The sequence below is a fragment of the Arachis hypogaea genome, chromosome 1 (genome assembly GCF_003086295.3).
Source record: "Arachis hypogaea cultivar Tifrunner chromosome 1, arahy.Tifrunner.gnm2.J5K5, whole genome shotgun sequence".
NCBI classification, from domain to species: Eukaryota; Viridiplantae; Streptophyta; class Magnoliopsida; order Fabales; family Fabaceae; genus Arachis; species Arachis hypogaea.
The window spans coordinates 35121537-35138778 of NC_092036.1; the positions used below are offsets into that span (position 1 = coordinate 35121537).

General features: G+C 34.3%; 1 protein-coding gene across 1 annotated transcript; it reads left to right on the forward strand.

Moving 5' to 3' along the window:
• The first annotated feature begins 15004 nt into the window (after positions 1 to 15004).
• LOC112775480 (expansin-like B1) lies at positions 15005 to 17023 on the forward strand. Its single transcript, XM_025819492.3, has 4 exons — positions 15005 to 15297; positions 15839 to 15948; positions 16104 to 16418; positions 16719 to 17023. The coding sequence occupies exons 1-4, from the start codon at positions 15156 to 15158 to the stop codon at positions 16914 to 16916; spliced, it is 765 nt and encodes a 254-aa protein (XP_025675277.1). The 5' UTR covers positions 15005 to 15155; the 3' UTR covers positions 16917 to 17023.
• The last annotated feature ends 219 nt before the right edge of the window (positions 17024 to 17242 follow it).

A 17242-nucleotide genomic window follows, 5' to 3' on the forward strand; every position in this document is an offset into this window, starting at 1 on the left:
TTCTAGTTGTTTCATTATTTATCATGTTTTATTCAGTGCATCAAGGGGATTCGTTCAGTGGGTTGGGACATTTTAATTGACTTGATTAAGATATGCATGCTTGTACTTGTCGATGTATTGAGTGAAGTATTGACCAAACTTTTTCATTACATCAAAACTCAAGAAGACAATGGTGACAAAGAAGGATAAGCCGCGCTATAATGTAAGCACAAATAATTATCCGCTTTCATTCAAATAATATCTATTTTGTATTATAATTATATCCTCGCATTCTGTTTCAAAACTTGTAGAAAACTCATCATTGCAGATGCCAAACAAAGGCAATAGCAACAATGTTCAAGAATATGAGTCAGGAAATAAAAGATATAGTTAAAGAAATGGGATTCGGTGCCCTAACACGTCCCGGAAATGAATGTCTCTATGATGAGTATCATGGATGCCTGAAAACTCTCCAGGAGAAAATATACATAACTCCTCGCAAGGTAGCAGCTGCACTGGGCATAAGCAACGGCGGTAATACACTTTCAACTTCCTGCTTGATTTCGGTTCATTGTTTCCTTTAATTTCGGTTCATTGGGGTACAGAAAATTAAACTGAGCCTTTTTGGCTGATTTGTTGTTATTAAAATATTGTAGGAATCGTTTTCCTAAAAAGTTTGATTATGATAAACTGAATCCGGAAGACAAGGCAATATTTGACAGTCTCAAAAATGTTACGTTGGTAACTTTGACAAAGTCTGTCTTGGATATGAGTGTTGAAGGGGAGGAGAACCGACAAAAATTTTGGAGGACTTTTGTCATCTTCTTACAGAAGTGCTTCTTGCTGCCAACGACGGTAAGCATGGCCTCCTCGATCCATAAGCCACCTATCTTTTGTATGGACAACATCCGAGAGTGGGATTGGGTAAAACATGTGCTCAGCTTCTTGAGGAAAGGAATTGAAAACAAGAGAAAGGGAAGGAAATAGTCCGTTGATGGCCGTGTTTTTGTTTTGATGCTGATTTACTTCCATGAAACCAAGTTCCCTCGCATTTTTGGACCTGATGCTCCTCTGCCACCATGGGTGGCTCATTGGACAAAGAAAATGATGCTCGACCGGATATCGGAGGAAGCAACGGACACATTGGTAAATTAAACAAAAATTTCACCCTAAAATTTTGTTTCAGATGCTTCTAAAATACTCTGCTAACCAAATAAGCTCGTGTTTTTAGGTTATAATTAATTTTAGTGTGTCCATTTGAATTATTGTGTCCATTTGAATTCTTGTACATGCAGAAATATTTTTCTTGATGATTAAAAATTTATCACGCTTTATTCACCATATGAATCTTCTTTGGTTCAGTGGACATGCTCATTTTGGTTCAGGTGATTGTTAGTGTATTTGCTCATTAAATACGTTTTTGTTTTAGGGACTTTTGTATAGAAACCAAATAAAAAAGGAAAAAATAAAAACAAAGAAGTTAGATAAAAAAGGAAAAGGGAAGAAAGAAGAAAAGAAAATTGTTGATCTAGATTCTTCTTCGGAAAAAGACACAGTTTTTGAATCTGAATCTGAATTTGAATCTGAAAAAACACCACCAACAAAAAGAACAAGACAATAGAGGGTGGTTGAAAAACAAAAGCTTGTTGACACAGATTCAGAAACAAGAGAAACTGAAAGCAGTCCCACAAATTTTGAAAGCAAAAGTGAATTCGAAACCAGTAAGTTTGATCTTTATATTGGTTTCATTTTACTTGTATTTGCTTAAAATATTTTTATGTGCTTGTTCCCATGTAATGCAGAGAAGAAGAAATTGAAAAGGATGCCACAAGGAAAAGAAAACAACCACAGAAGGTGGTTAAAAAACAAAGCAAAAAAGGAAGCCTGTGCCAACAGATTCAAAGATCACAAGCAAATGTGAAAGCCATTAAGTATTGGGCGATATTCATTTATATGATTATATGATATTCCTCTAGTTTAGTTTTGCTTTTCTTCGCTGAAAATTGTTTATGTATGCTTGTTAACTAAATTACAAATGTCATATTGTTCACTGGAGTTGCTCAAGTTGATTCATTTGATTGTCAAGTGTCCAGTTGAGGCCCTCTTCATCTAGAAATATTTTTCTTGATGATTGAATGTGTATCACCTTTTTTTCAGCACATGAATTGCTTTTGGTTCAGTAGTCTTTGTAATTTTCGTTCACTTGATTGTTTGCGTCTTCACTTCTCCCTTTTCATGCAGAAATATTTTTCTTGATGGTTGAATGTGTCTCACATTTTATTCAGCACATTAATTACGTTAGTGGAGTCTGTCATTTTTGTTCACTTGATTGTTAGTGTCTTTTCTTGCTTATATTTTTCTTCAGTATAAATTCGATGTGTTTTTCTGTGTTGCAGAGAAAAAGAAATTGAAAAAACACCCATAGTAAAAAGAAAACGACCGCAGCGGGTGGCAAAAAACAAACCAAATCTAACAAGGAGTAAGTTTCTCAAATCATATTTTCTTTTATTGATGCTTTCGTTTTAGGTTCATTGATACTTATTTTTATGAACTTTCAGAATTGAACAAGTAAATTAAAAGACAGCGTTGCGGAAAGAAGAAGATAAGCATTGGAGATGATAAGAGAAAAGAGATCAAAGAAAAGAAATGATGGAGCTCAGACAGCAAATGTTGCTCCGGATCAGATAGACTCGACGGAGGCACAAAATGATTTCTCTGAGACGTAAGATTCGGTTTCTTAGACCAAGTTCTTTTTCTTTCTTTCTAACTTTTTCTAGAACCTTGACGACGCCCAATCATACGAGTTGAGATTTCTCAAAATAGGACTAACGTTGTAAGTATAGACCCAAACCCAACAATTGGTTGCTGACCAATTTGAAAATTCACAAGATGTGTCACAACTCAAAACCAATTTAAACCGAGAGTATTTGACTCCCGGGTCGTCTCCCAAGGAATCACCAAAGGACAATGAGTATGCGAATTCCGGTTGTAGTGATCAAGAGGTTGTCAATGAAGAAATGAACATATAAGACAATAAAAGAACATGCAAAATTGTAATGATTGAACTAATGAAGAAATTAAAGAACCGACTATGTAATATAAACAAGTAAAGTATAAAAGAGATTAACATAGCAATGTATGAAAGATTGAAAGCATAAAAAGGGGTCTTGGCTTGGAGTGAGCTAAGGATCCTTTCCTTGTTGGAACCACAACTATGCCAATTATGTTGGATTAATCTCACTTGATCAACCCTCACATCAGAAGGTAAGTTAAATGAGCATAAGTGTTCTTAACCCACAAATCCTAAATTGCTTGCTAATTGCCTTAGCAACAACTTAGCGTTAGTGGGAACAAGAACAATTAACAATCCAAGGATTGACACCAATGTTATGAAAACCGGTTCAAACCGGCCGGTCAAACCGGTCGAACCACGAACCGGTGAGAATTACGATTCGGTTATATGCTAAAACTAGAAAAAATGAAAATCGTTATTGAACCGCTAAACCGGTCGGTAACCGGTCAATCGAACCGAACCGGGACCCGGCCGGTTTTTTTACTTTGCACAAAAATGCTTAAAACGCACCGTTTAGACGTTTAGCATTCAGTAAGTAAGCCCCAATACCAGTTGCCAACCCTATCTCCAACTCTCCAACGGCGCAACATTACACCCTCTCTCATCCCTCCCATCACCCTCGAGCTAGCCGTTCCTCTCAACGTCGGTGAGCTCAATCTCTCCCTTTCGTTCAGCCGCCGGACCTCCTGACGCCGTCGCCGGTTGGAGCTTCGAAGCTCACTCGGTCCCTCACTCAGCTAACGTATCAAACTCTCAGTAGTGGAAGAATAGTCGCCGGGCTCGCCTCCTGCCTCCGTCGTGAAGCTTTGTTCCACCGTCGCCGGCGCCATCTCTGTTCCTGCCTCCGTCGCCAGCTCTCCGTTTCCAGCGCCGTCATCCTTCCTCGCATTTGAATCTGTAATGGAGCCTCTGTTTGATTTTGATTCTGATTTGTTTTTATTCTGAACTTTTTTATTCTTATTGTTGGTTTGATTCTGATTTAGTTTTATTCTTCCATTGTCCTCCCTATGGTTGATTCTAATTTGTTCTTTGGTTGGGTTGTTAAATCTATTTTTTTAGTATTATCATAATTTCTAAGCGTACTTGATTTATAATTCTACTTTCTTTTTAATTGTCTCTAAGCGTACTTGATTTTCTGGATTTCGAGTTATTTTTTGTTGAATTTTGAATTCGTGCTTGATCTGCAATTTTTGTTTGATTCTTCTTTGTGTTCATGTAGCAATTTGAGTATGGGCTACAGAATACATTTTTGTAGTTTTTGCGTGACTTAGGTAGGCTTAATGTTTATTCGATCTGTTCTCTGCTCTTATATCCTATCCCCTTTGGGCTGAGTAGAATGAAAAGAGTTAGCAATTAGCTTGACTTTACTGCTTTGTAGAGCCTTGTAGCTGATGCTATGGCATACTCAGTCATACTTCCTGACTCTTAATGTGAGTTTCTACTGAAGGCTATGCTTTGCACTGCATTTGTAGTGAGTGCCCTAATAAATTTTTGTACTCTCCTTCAGTAGCTAATTAATTTGGACAATTAATCTTGAGTGGGATATAGTTTGATGATCCATGAATTGAAAGAAATTGGCTTGTTTCAAATAATAGAAAACCTTTGTGCTTCCAAAAACAAAGAGGGATTTGGACAGAGCAATATGCACATGTAACTTATTACCAGAAAATTTCTTAAAGTCTTTTAATTCTTTAATTTTAATTCTCTCTTAAACAGTTCATTATTGGTGATGGCAATAACATGTATGATTTCACTTATGTTGGAAATGTGGCTCATTCCCATTTATGTGCTGACCGAGCTCTAGCTTCAGAGGGGGAAGTTTCAAAAAAAGATGCAGGAGAGGTACCTTTGAAAGATTCTCTCATTACATTTTTTGGTATATAAATATTTGTTTAATTATGTAAATGAAGATTAAACATGGACATCTTAGAAGGCGGTGATGATGATCCTGCTCTATTGTAGATGGGTTGTTAGTTATTCACAAGTGTACATTCTTTAGAAACCACGGTTGCTAACATGATGATAAGTTGATGATACATTTTAAGGTAGAATTTCTTCTTTTGGGTGAATGACAGGACCTAAAAATATATGTTTCAGCAAATCCTAATCAAATACTTAAGCTAAAATAAGAAAGATATACAACAAAAAACCTTATTCCACTTGGTAGGGTTGATGATTGATGACAAACTTGGATTATTTTGATGTTGCTATGTTATGTTTGATTGGTTGTTTTATTTTTTGACTTTTGAATTTGTAGTTGAATGAGATTATAACATTTTGGTTTATGTAGTACTTTTAATTTGAATGATATTTTAAAGTTTAGATTAGACTATAATTATATTTTCATGTGTTTATTTATATTTTATTTATTATTTTATTATAAAACGGTTTTTTCGGTTTAACCACGGTCGAACCGGTTGAACCTCTAAACCAGTAAACCAGTAGCTAGAGCGGTTCAATGATCGGTTCGGTTTTCAGAACCTTGATTGACACTAAATGTTGGACATTCCAACTCTAGGAACTCAATTGCTCACTTTACCCAAGCCAAGAGACAAAAATTTAGCCTAAAACCATGTTTGACATTTTGTCAAACACTTGGTGGGCAAAAAGCTTAAACATGATAAAAATAAGAAAAGGCTTGGAAATAAAAGCAACAATTGAATTCAATCAACAAGAATAGCATAGGAAAGCATAGAACAAATATCAAACATCAAAATCATCAACAAGAAAGTGAAACTGCAAAAGAGAAGCAAAATTGAACTATAACTTGAATGAGAAGAAAGAGTAATAACAATGTAACTATAAAGAGTAATAACAAGAGAATAATTACAATGAGATTAGCAAAATCCAATTATCAAAAATAGAAATGACACTCGGAATGTAAAACTCTAATGAAACCCTAATGGAGAAGATGAGAAAAACTTAGAGAAAACTAAAACTAAAAACCTTCTATTCTACTCCTAAAACTTTACTAATGCTATGCTATGTTCTATCCTTCATTTCCCTTCCAATATGAGCTAAAAGACTTCAGAAATGGGCCTCCAAAGCTCTCAAATCATGAGTCATGTGCTTTTCTAATGAGGTCATGTGCAGACACCTGTGCGGACGCACAGACGTGTGCGTCTGCATACTTTGCAATATTCTCAACTTGTGCGTATGCACAAGTAGCTGTGTGCACGCACACTAGGCGATGCTTGACTGGATGCGCGACATTCTTGAAATAATCCACGCGCTCTGCTTGGGTTCCTGTGCGGACGCACAAGAGGCTGTGTGCACGCACAGGTCTCTGAGCTCATCTCCTTTGATTCTTCAAGTTTCCTCTACTTTGCCTGCTCTTCTTCTATTTTCTCCAAGCCATTCCTACCTTATACACCTGAAATCACTCACAAACACATCAAGGCATCGAATGGAAGGCAAATGGAATAAAATAGATCAAACTAAGCACAAAAGAGCATATTTTCATAATCAAGCACAATTTGGGAGGAAGATTCAAAAACATGCTATTAAGGGGAATAAGTGCAAGTTTATATGATGAAATCAATTCAATTCTAACCAAAATTCATCATCAAATATGAATTCATCAAATCTCCTCAAATTCCTCTAGATTCACTTACTAATATTTATTTATCTTTCTTAGAGTGCCGACTATAAATCTGGGTAGCGAACCTCTCTTACAGACTCAGGCGAGCTCCACACTGTCTGTAAATCCCCCAAACAATTCTAGGTAAATTGGTTCATTCCAGCCTTTACTTTCGATTTAGTGGGTTCCAACAATAAATTTCATGTGTTTCTAGACCTCTAATTTTAATCTTGGTTTCTAATTTTAATTTGTTATCTTTGTTCTTAGGAAAAATACCCCGAAAACCCCAGTAAAAGTTTTTCAAAGAAAGAAAATCCATCAAAAGAAGAGTTTTAGAACTTCACTAGTGTAAGTTAAAAATATTTGTGTTCCTCTTTTAGATTTAGGTAATAATTTTTGTTTAATTAATCACACAGAAATCATGTTTAAACGTCAGTAGCACTACACCTGTTTCCGACCTACAAATAATTGAGGTTCGAGAAGAAAGTCGTTCTCAAGCTTTGGAAATGTGATTTTTTCAATGTGCAAATTTCGATTTCTCAAAACCTATTCTAATTATTCAACATTAACTTCTTCCTTATTTACATTCCCTAGTGATCCTATTGCGATATCTCTCCCCAATTCTCTTAAGGAAGAGTTACTGAAAGATGACTATATCTATATCCCTTCTGATAATGAGTAAGTTGCACATAAATTTCTTTTTATTAATTTTAATGGAATACGATTATAATTTGGGATCATTATTGAACATTTTTCTATTTAATGCAGCATCCCTTTGGAACCACAACAGCAGCCCTTCGAAGAAGCACCGGCACAACAATCGGAACAACAAAAGCAGACTCCTGGGGAATCTTCACCAAGGAATATGGACCCAGAACCTCCAACGAATCATCCTAGGCAATGGGAATATGATGTGACTTCCTTTACTAGATTGTGCCGTCCCCCCTCTCAACCAACTCAGCCCTCTGAGCCGACTGTTTCACAGCTTGAAATCTTGGAAGAGGTGGTGGTATATGCTGGGGTGACGGCGGCATTGAAATTTGCTAAAGCAACGAGTGCCAAGCCGAGCTTCACAGCTGCTGAACTTTACAAAACTTCGAAGAAAAAGAAAGAAATCATGGAGGAGTTGATAGAAAAGTGTTATCGTTGGATGACACATGTGAAACAGACCAAAGATAATAGCAACGAATATGATGCCATATTCGTCTTGAAGCATGAGGCAAATTACGAAGGGGTTAGACAATATTTCATGTCTCTAATGCCCAAACAACAAGGGGAAAGCACGGTAAATTTTTTGCCAATTGAGTTAACGTTATTGATTTTTCTAAAGACTCTAATACATTATATCTCATAAATTTTATTCCTATAGGTGATCACTATACATAGCATGATTCTTAACCAAATAAAAGGTCACCAGTTTCAGGAACAAATATACATTGTGCCGCTGGATATTGTGGTAAGCTAAATTTCTTATTCCCTGTTGATTGATGTTTATCGCGTTTTATTCGAAACATGAATCGAGTTATGTTCAGTGGAGTTGTTCATGTTGATTTATTTGACTGTCAGGTGTTCAGTTGAGTCATTTTGCATGCATAAAATGTTTTTCTTGATAAATCAATATTAATCACGTTTTATTCAGTGCATGATTTGTGTTCGGTTCAGTGGAGATGTTCATATTGATTCACCTGATTGTTATGTGTTCTGTTGAGTTCTTTTGCATGAAGAAAAGTTTTCTCTTGATGATTGAATGTTTATCACGTTTTATTCAGCATATGAATTGTGTTTATTTCAGTGGTGTTGGCCAATTAGATTCCCTTGTCTGGTCATTTATGATTTAACTGATGTTCGTTTTGCAGATGTTTATGTTGGGAACCCATGGCATGGACTATACTGATCCAAGGACCAAGAAGACCTATCGGTTCGATATCGATCAGTATGCCCACCATCGCCGTTTCCTTGACAAAAGAAAACCTGCATCGCATCCATTTGTAAGTTGTCATTTCTAAAAATTCTTCGATAATTCTCTTGTTTCCTATTGTTTCGACTGAAATATTCTATCATTTTCCCAAACTTCAGCTGTTTATACCAATTTGCAATGGAGGGCATTGGTAGTTGTAGATTGCCGATGTCCGAAAAAGGCATTCTATGTGCTTGACCCTGTGAATAAGAAGAAAAAAGATATACCTGAATCAAGAGTGAAGCTGAACAAATTTGTTGTAAGTTATTTTGTTGTAAATTATTCAAATTATTTAGTACATGAAAGGAGTTCGATTCATTGTTATTGCTTCTCTTTATTCACTTTTGTGTCCCTTTCAGGGATTAATAATTTTTCAGATGAGGGTTTACGCTGGGTCGGAACCTTTAATGGAGGATAGAGAGGGAGAATAAGCAGAGTATATCATGCTGAATGGTCAACGAGTAAAAATCTTTCTCTTGTATAGTGCTATTTTTAGTGTGTTTTATTTTGTATACTATTAATTGTATTTTACTGAATTCTTACTTAGCTATGATTGTGGCATATACATCATGAAATGGCTCGAAACAATTGATATTCGAAAGATCAAAAGCGGGAAGAGATATCAATATAAAGCTTGGACACAAGTAAGTAGTTTCAAAATCAATGCAATTCTTTCATTTCTTATTTCAGTTGGGCTCATTTCTTATGTATCTAATTTCTTTTGATTGAAATATAGGAAGAGATTGATGGCTTCAGACACGAATATGGTTCGAATATTCTATTACACGAAATGAACAAAATCAGAGACAAAGTGATTCGAGCATCTGAAGTAATAAAACTCCCAAAGCCATCTGCTGCCCTCTCCAACCCTTATTGTAAATTCTCATGTGCAAATTTAGATAGTAAATAGGATATACTATGATTGACTGGTTGTAATTAATAATATTTTATTTAGCTTGTTTAAAAGAGCAAACAGTTCTTCTTTCAATGTATTTATGTGAATACTAATGTAAATGTTAATATCAATGTATATATCTAATGTTAATATTTATATCTGATTCAAGATGGATTACTCCTTGTCCTGTCAGTCTGAGATATTAATTTATATATCTGTTGAAACTATCTGGCTGTTGTTTTGTTCCAGGTTCACAGTGAATGGAATCAGCGTATTTATCAAGAGATTAAGAATCCTAAAAAACACAATGAACCAAAATTAATACACTGAATGAACTAAAATATTGCATATATCAATATAGCAGAAAGCTAATTATAACACAATGTTTCAATCAGTATATTCAGTTTTAGAAACACCTGAACTCTCTGACATAGCACAATAAATTGACCATTCAATAAAAAAAAAGTGACTTTTGAATAAAGAATTTCACAAAGCTAATATCAAAAACAAAAAAAAAGTTACTATTCATTAAAGACTAACAACAGTCAGAAATTAACCCTACTATAACATCAGTGAACCGAAATTTGCTCATGGATGAAAAAAAAGTTACATTAATATAAACTAAAACTCGTATAATCCTCTCTGGGATAATTCATATCTGGTGAATTGTAAAGGCTATAGCTTGACTGAATGTGTGATCCGCCGTCTAAAATGTTCAACTGCAAAAGACATAATAAATCATATATTAGCAAAATGCACAAATGAATTTTTCCCTAATCGAAAGCAAATCAATTCTACCTCGCTTGGAGCTGTCTTTTTCTTTTTTTTCGTGGTGTTTGAAATCTTTTTTTCCCGATTTGATCCAAGTTTGTTCTTGGGCCGGCCTATTGTTTTGACGCGTGGCGGGGTTTAAAGGTCGTTCACATCGCTCAACGTTGCTTCTTCATGGGATAACGAACTTTCTCCTTTACTTCACTCTTGATATTCTTGCATCTTGGCTAATGGACATAACCTTGTCAAATGCTCGGTGCAGAATTCCAGTCAGCTCCTCGGACTCAGATGTAAATTTGTAAATATTGTGTGACCGAAATACCAAATCGTCGAATCTCTTGCTTCTCGACTCTAGTAGAGGCTCGTCTTGGTTGCTCTTGATGTGTGTGTGCCTCCTCTTTATGTTCTTACACTAGCATTCCAGTATGTATTTTGGTGCCACGTTATTCACTCGCTCGAAGCTTAGGACGCTCAGGGAATGGTGGCACAGTATGCCCCTTGACTCAAACACCAGGCACTGGCACTTTACTTCTCGTGATACTACATCGTAGGTGACGAAAAACATGTTGAATTTGGAGTTGAAAACTAGCTCTATGACTTCGTATGTTGTGAAACCTAGGGTGGAATGCATTGATCTTGTGATGCAGTTCACTTTACCTCTGAATTGTGCTTGAACTTCCCTGAACTTCTCGTGGGTATACACGTGCTGAAACTGGGCCTCTATTACTGATTTTATTGCGCACGGTATCATGGTGTGAAAATCTGTAGCGTCAAATTCTCTCTTTCTTTTCTCTCTGCTTGCTAGGCAATTATCGTATTGCTTCACAAATTGTCTCAGGGAGCTGTTGCATGTGATGAACTTGTTGAAAAATGCATGCATGCTCTCGCTCCTTTCTGTGCTTCTCATCCCGGCCTAGAAGTCCATATATGCCGATCCTCGTACAGTTTTGCAGAATGAACCGAACCAATAAGCTGTGGTAAATCGAAACCTGTGCATGATTTGAAACAAAAAGGTATGGGCATGAACATAATTTGAATTAAAATCTCGGTTACCTGAGAGCCACTTGTTGCCTTCGAGGCCGTATTTTGTGAGGAAATCGTTCCAGTTTCTATCGAATGCGTCTTTCGTGTACGAGTTCTAAACGACATGGCTCATCTCTTGTTCGATTTCTTCGTGTCCCTTGTAGCCGTTTAGTTTGTTTGGGATCTTCTCCATGATGTGCCAAATTCACCACTGGTAAATTGTTGTTGGCATGCACATCTCAATCGCCTTCTACATTGATGTGCATTGGTCGGTAAGAATGCCTTTTGGTGCCTTCCCTCCCATGCAACGGAGCCAATACTCGAATAGCCATTTGAATGATTAGATGTCCTCATTTTTCATCAGTGCGCATCCAAGAAGTGTCGACTGACCATGGTGATTGACGCCCACAAAGGAACCTAAAACCAGATTGTACCTGCATAAATGGACACACCAAGATAGTGATGAACCGAAATTTGTAAATTCACTGAACCTAAAACTATACGTGACTGAACGGAATACCTGTTTGTGTTGCAGGTGGTGTCGAATAAACCACGTCTCCAAAATACTCTGCTTCTTGCGTCGGCCCAGAATGCATGTTTGATGGAGTGATCGCGTTCGAGGTTGAGCTCAAAAAAGAAATTTTGGTTCTTCTCTTTCATTCTTAGTAGGTACTTCCCAAATTCTTTGGCATCGTCTTGTTCAGAAACATTCCTTACTTCCCTTGTGATGTAATTCCTCACGTCTTTTTCTATAAAACTTAGTTCACGGTGGCTGCTGGCTACTGTTACAAATGATTGGTAAGTTTTGCTCGGTCTGATTTTGGCTTCCTCGTTGGTTTCAATGGTGCGACGCACGAACATGCATAGCTCCCTGTGTTGTTTGAGCATCTCTGCCCGGTTTGGACAGCAGGGATGTGAGTGATTCAGAACGATTTTAGAAATTGTCCAGAGACTAACATCGTTCATTATATGTACATAAATCTTAACTGGACAGTTTAACCCAACTGACGGGTTTGTTTTCAAAGTTAGAGATATCTTGGATTTCCACCTTCCCTCTTTGCTGCATACAATTTGTTGATTCTTAACCTCGTCTCCCTTCCAAATCGTGTTCCTTATTTTTGTAGAAAAACCAGCAAGTTTGGAATAATGTTTGTAGAACTTTCCAGCTTCTCCTAGTGTCTTGAAAATCATCCTTACCTTTAGGACAAATTTTACATCCATAACATACCCGGTCTGCATAATGAACCGAAAATGTCATTATGGTGAAACAATTATATAATACTCAGTGAACGAAAGATAATCCATTATATAAAATCCAATTCAAAAGCTTTTTGCATAATGAATCGAAATATGTACTTATGGTGAAATAATTGTATAGTATTGAGTGAATGAAATATAATCAATTATATAAAATCAAATTCAAAAGACCTCTGTCTACAATTTAGATATTATCAATTCAATTCAATTCAATTCAGATTCAAAAACACATACGTCCATTAAATTCAATTCAAATGAAATTAACAAATGCATTTCATTCAATTCAATTCAAAATTGAATAATCCAAACCTCATCAGCATGATTCGTTTCAGAAGAATAATCCAAATCATTCTCATTCAACTTATTTGAAGTTGAATCATTCATTGTTTCGATTTAGAAGTGACGATCGAAGAAGAAAACGAAAAAGAAGAAGAACAAAGAAGCTTATTGCATTGAAGTCAATGCAGATCAATAAGGAAGAATGCGAGCAGAGAAGAAGAAGAAGAACAATAAAGAAAAACGCGAACAGAAGAGAACGACGAAGCTTATTACTAAGAAGAAGAACGAAAACGCGAGCAGAGAACAAGGTTTACGTTGCAACAGAAGGTTTACATTGAACAAAGGTTTATCACGCAGCAGAGAAGCTTCACGTTATATGCGGCGAGTGTATGACAAACGAGTGAGGGTATGGGAGAGGCGCGTCTGGAAAAAGTAACTTGGATATTTTGGATGAATTATTTACATGGATGTAGAGATATTCTTATATTTTATTTGCACTAATAATGAGATAAGATCATATTTGTAGCATGCTTTGGATCAATTTAAAAATTAAAATCGATATAAATATTAGTAAACAAAGTTAGGGTAATTTTGTTAAAAATATTTAGGTGAATTCTATCGTTCCCTCTCTAAAATAAAGGGTAAATTACCCCTTGTGATATATATATATATATATATATATATATATATATATATATATATATATATATATATATATATATATATATATATATATATTGAAAGTGATTCATCATATGAATTTTATGAAGTGGAAGAGATCTCTACGAATGCAATTGATGCACTTGAAGGTAGAGGAGAATTTGGCTCTCCTATAGTCCGTGATGATAGAAGTCATAAAGACATTTGAAAATTTAGATCCTCAAGTCATAAACACAGTTAAAGACATTGTTGTTGATGATGTCAAATACAAGTTTCATGGGATGGTAGATTGGGATCCTCATGAGGTTAAAGACATTGTTGTCGATGAGGTGGAGATTACATTGAATTCAATTGTAGACAATAGGATTTGCAAGACGATGTGACAATTATGCACAAGAATTTAATCACTTTCAGGGGGACAAAGGTTTTGCGGATAGTGAATTTCGAGGATGTTATCACCATACAGAAGATGATGGAGTTGTGCCTATATAGCAGAGATTTTCCGTACCTCGGTAGCACAAATATTGCCACGTGTAACGAGCTGAATATGTACTTGCACCTTGTTGATGAATTTGTGAGTTCACTGCAAAGAGATTTTTTCGGCGGTGATAGCCACCACCACCACCTAGACTGGTAGTACTAAACTAAATTTAAATAATCACAAGAGAGAGAAAGAAAAATAAAGAATATATACCTAATTATTATTGTTAACATTCAACTTAATTATAATTATAAGCACTATATATATCACAATGGATAATTTACTCTTTATTTTAGAGAGAGTATGATAGCATTTACCAAATATTTATTAGCATTTATACAACTAATTACATTAATGAACAATATATAGAATTTTAATTAAGAATTAGAAACTAAAACGAAATTGTTGAAAACCTTAATTACTGAATGTTATATATTCCATTTAGTATATAATTTCCGATTGATTAATTAAGAATATGTCAAACTTTCACATTAGTATAAGAATGTACGCACCAAAATTTTAAAACATTGATAACATGGATCAATATTGCATTCTGATTGCTCTCAACATACATGCTTATATTTATGTATCGTTAATTATATGTGGATCTACCCTGTAATGTATCATTTGATTAATAATAAGTGTGGAGAACTAATTTTTAGTTAGTTAATATTATTAATGAATTTTAATATTTAAATTTATAATTTAAAATTTATAATTAAATATTTATGATTTAAGATTTATATTTTAAAATAAACAAAATTATTTTAAAATAATTAAAAATATTAATTACCTAACATTATTAACTAAAAAGTTAGAAATTCGAATCTCACGTTATAAATAAAAAATATCCGATGGCCGATTTTTAGGAGTTGCCCATAAGTAAATCATCTGCAGCCAAGTTTGAAAAATATTTACACATCATTATGAGAATCCTTAAGCATTCAATAATCGTAACGTTGAAAGAAACTAAAAAGTGGTGGGTCACCACGGTACCTCAATAAGGAAGCACTACTATATATGCTATAAATACGACACCACATGTTTTTGTGTTAATTTCATACTATAAACCATAAGCCTTCTCTCTTGTTAATAATTATTATCTATCATTCTTACTTCACAAATAGTTTTATTATTTCATCACCTACCTATTTGTGACCAAGTGTTTGTCAGTTGTCACCATATATATATTATATAGAAATGGAGCTTAGTTTTATGCACAAACTTGGGGTTGTTTGTCTCATATTATTGGTCTTAAATAGTGCAGTGTGCTGTTTTGCGGATTCATATAGGAAATCAAGAGCATCTTATTACAATACCCCTGATGGCTACGGGAATCCATGTATAGCCCTACTCTTTCATTTTATTTCTTTCCGAAGACAAAATCAATATGTGCGGTCTTCCATTTTTAGTTTCATTAACCTAGTAATTCAATTACATATTTTTACTTCATATTTTTAAATATTAATTATTAATTAAAAATTAAAAATTATAAATTTTAATAATCTTTTAATATTTTCTATTTATATATATATTCTCTCTCTTAAGTTTTATATATCTTAATTATATACTTATTCATTTTTTAACAAGAACTTTTGATATTTAAATCGAACTTAGCGATGACGATATATAAATTTTGGATAGACTGAATTTATTGAAATACATGAAGACAAACCAACAACAATTCATAAACTTTATATTTAATGATTAAATTTTAGAAAAATAATTTTTTCATAACATTAGAATATTCAAAAGCTCCTGTAATAATGAATTCCACGATGTATTTATAACCTGTAAAAAGGTCTAAAATTTAATTCCAACATCTTATAATATTAAAAATGTAATAACAATGGTTTGTGGATGAATATATTATATATCTTTAGGGGGAGCTTGTGGCTATGGCGAGTACGGAAGGACTGTCAACGGTGGCAATGTTGCGGCCGTGTCCGGTGATATTTGGAAAGGTGGAAATGGTTGCGGCGCATGCTATCAGGTAATAATTTTATTTATTTTCCATTTTTTTAGTGATGAATAATGCTAAATGATATATATGATTTTTAATTAATTAGGTTTACCAAATTAAATCTAGAAATAATATATAGTGAATATGTATTTACCAATTAATTACATGATAAATTGATAATTCAGATTCGGTGTAAAATAGCACAATATTGTGACGAAGATGGAACACGTGTAGTAGTAACAGATTACGGTGAAGGAGACAGAACAGAGTTCATAATGAGCGAACATGCATTCTCAAATTTGGCACGTGACTCAGCTGCTTCTGCAAAGTTGATGAAATATGGTGTTGTGGACATTGAATACAAGAGGGTCTCTTGTAAATACTCTAACCGCAATGTTCTTGTTAAGATCCATGAAAAGAGCAATAATCCTTATTACTTTGCTATGTTGCTTCTCAATGTTGGTGGAAAATGTGACGTTGCTGCTGTTCAGTTGTGGCAGGTACGTATAAATAAAATATATACATATACACATTTATTTAATTTACTAAATATTTTTTATATCAATGTAAATATTACTTAATTATTTGACACGACAAATAGTTTAAGAGAATCTCTGAAAATTTAAATTGATGATAACTAAGTGTTCACTCTAAAATTCTTATTAATGTATCAATTTCTAATGTCTAAACTAATAAAGGATTGAATAAATATCGAAGTTGCCATTCATTTTCCATTTATTTAATTGCTTGTGTTCTTGTGTGTTTACATCGATGTAATGTTATCATCAATGTTATTACAGGAAGATCACAAAGAATGGAGTCCACTGCGAAGGGTGTATGGAACAGTTTTTGATTATGAGAACCCACCAAGTGGTAAAATCACCTTAAGGTTCCAAATGGATTGTGGTGAAAGGCTTGTTTGGGTGCATCCCAAGAAACCTATCCCCAGTGATTGGAATGCTGGGGAAGCATATGACACCGGCCTTCAAATCAATTAGAATTGCAGACACATGATGACATCTTTATTTGCATTGGAATCTTAATATGAGAGTATTGGCAAAAAATATTTATAATATAATATAATAAAATATATTGCTCATATCAATTATTTAATGTTAATAATTATATATTTGTGTATAAATATATGTTATTAAATTTATTTTAATAAGTAATTTATATTTTAGTATGTATTTTATATGAATAACTAATTTGGTAATTAATTTTTATATACATATAATATTATTATAGATTTTAAATGTGATCCCTCATTAATGACATTTTTTTTTTGTTGAATTGTCAAAATTTAATACTTATTCTCTTTAAT

Bases quoted from the DNA above. Each gene is read 5' to 3' on its own strand.
- LOC112775480 (XM_025819492.3), top strand. From the start codon at position 15,156: ATGGAGCTTAGTTTTATGCACAAACTTGGGGTTGTTTGTCTCATATTA. The intron at 15,298-15,838 runs GTATAGCCCTAC...ATATATCTTTAG, and splicing joins TGATGGCTACGGGAATCCAT to GGGGAGCTTGTGGCTATGGC. The intron at 15,949-16,103 runs GTAATAATTTTA...TTGATAATTCAG, and splicing joins GTTGCGGCGCATGCTATCAG to ATTCGGTGTAAAATAGCACA.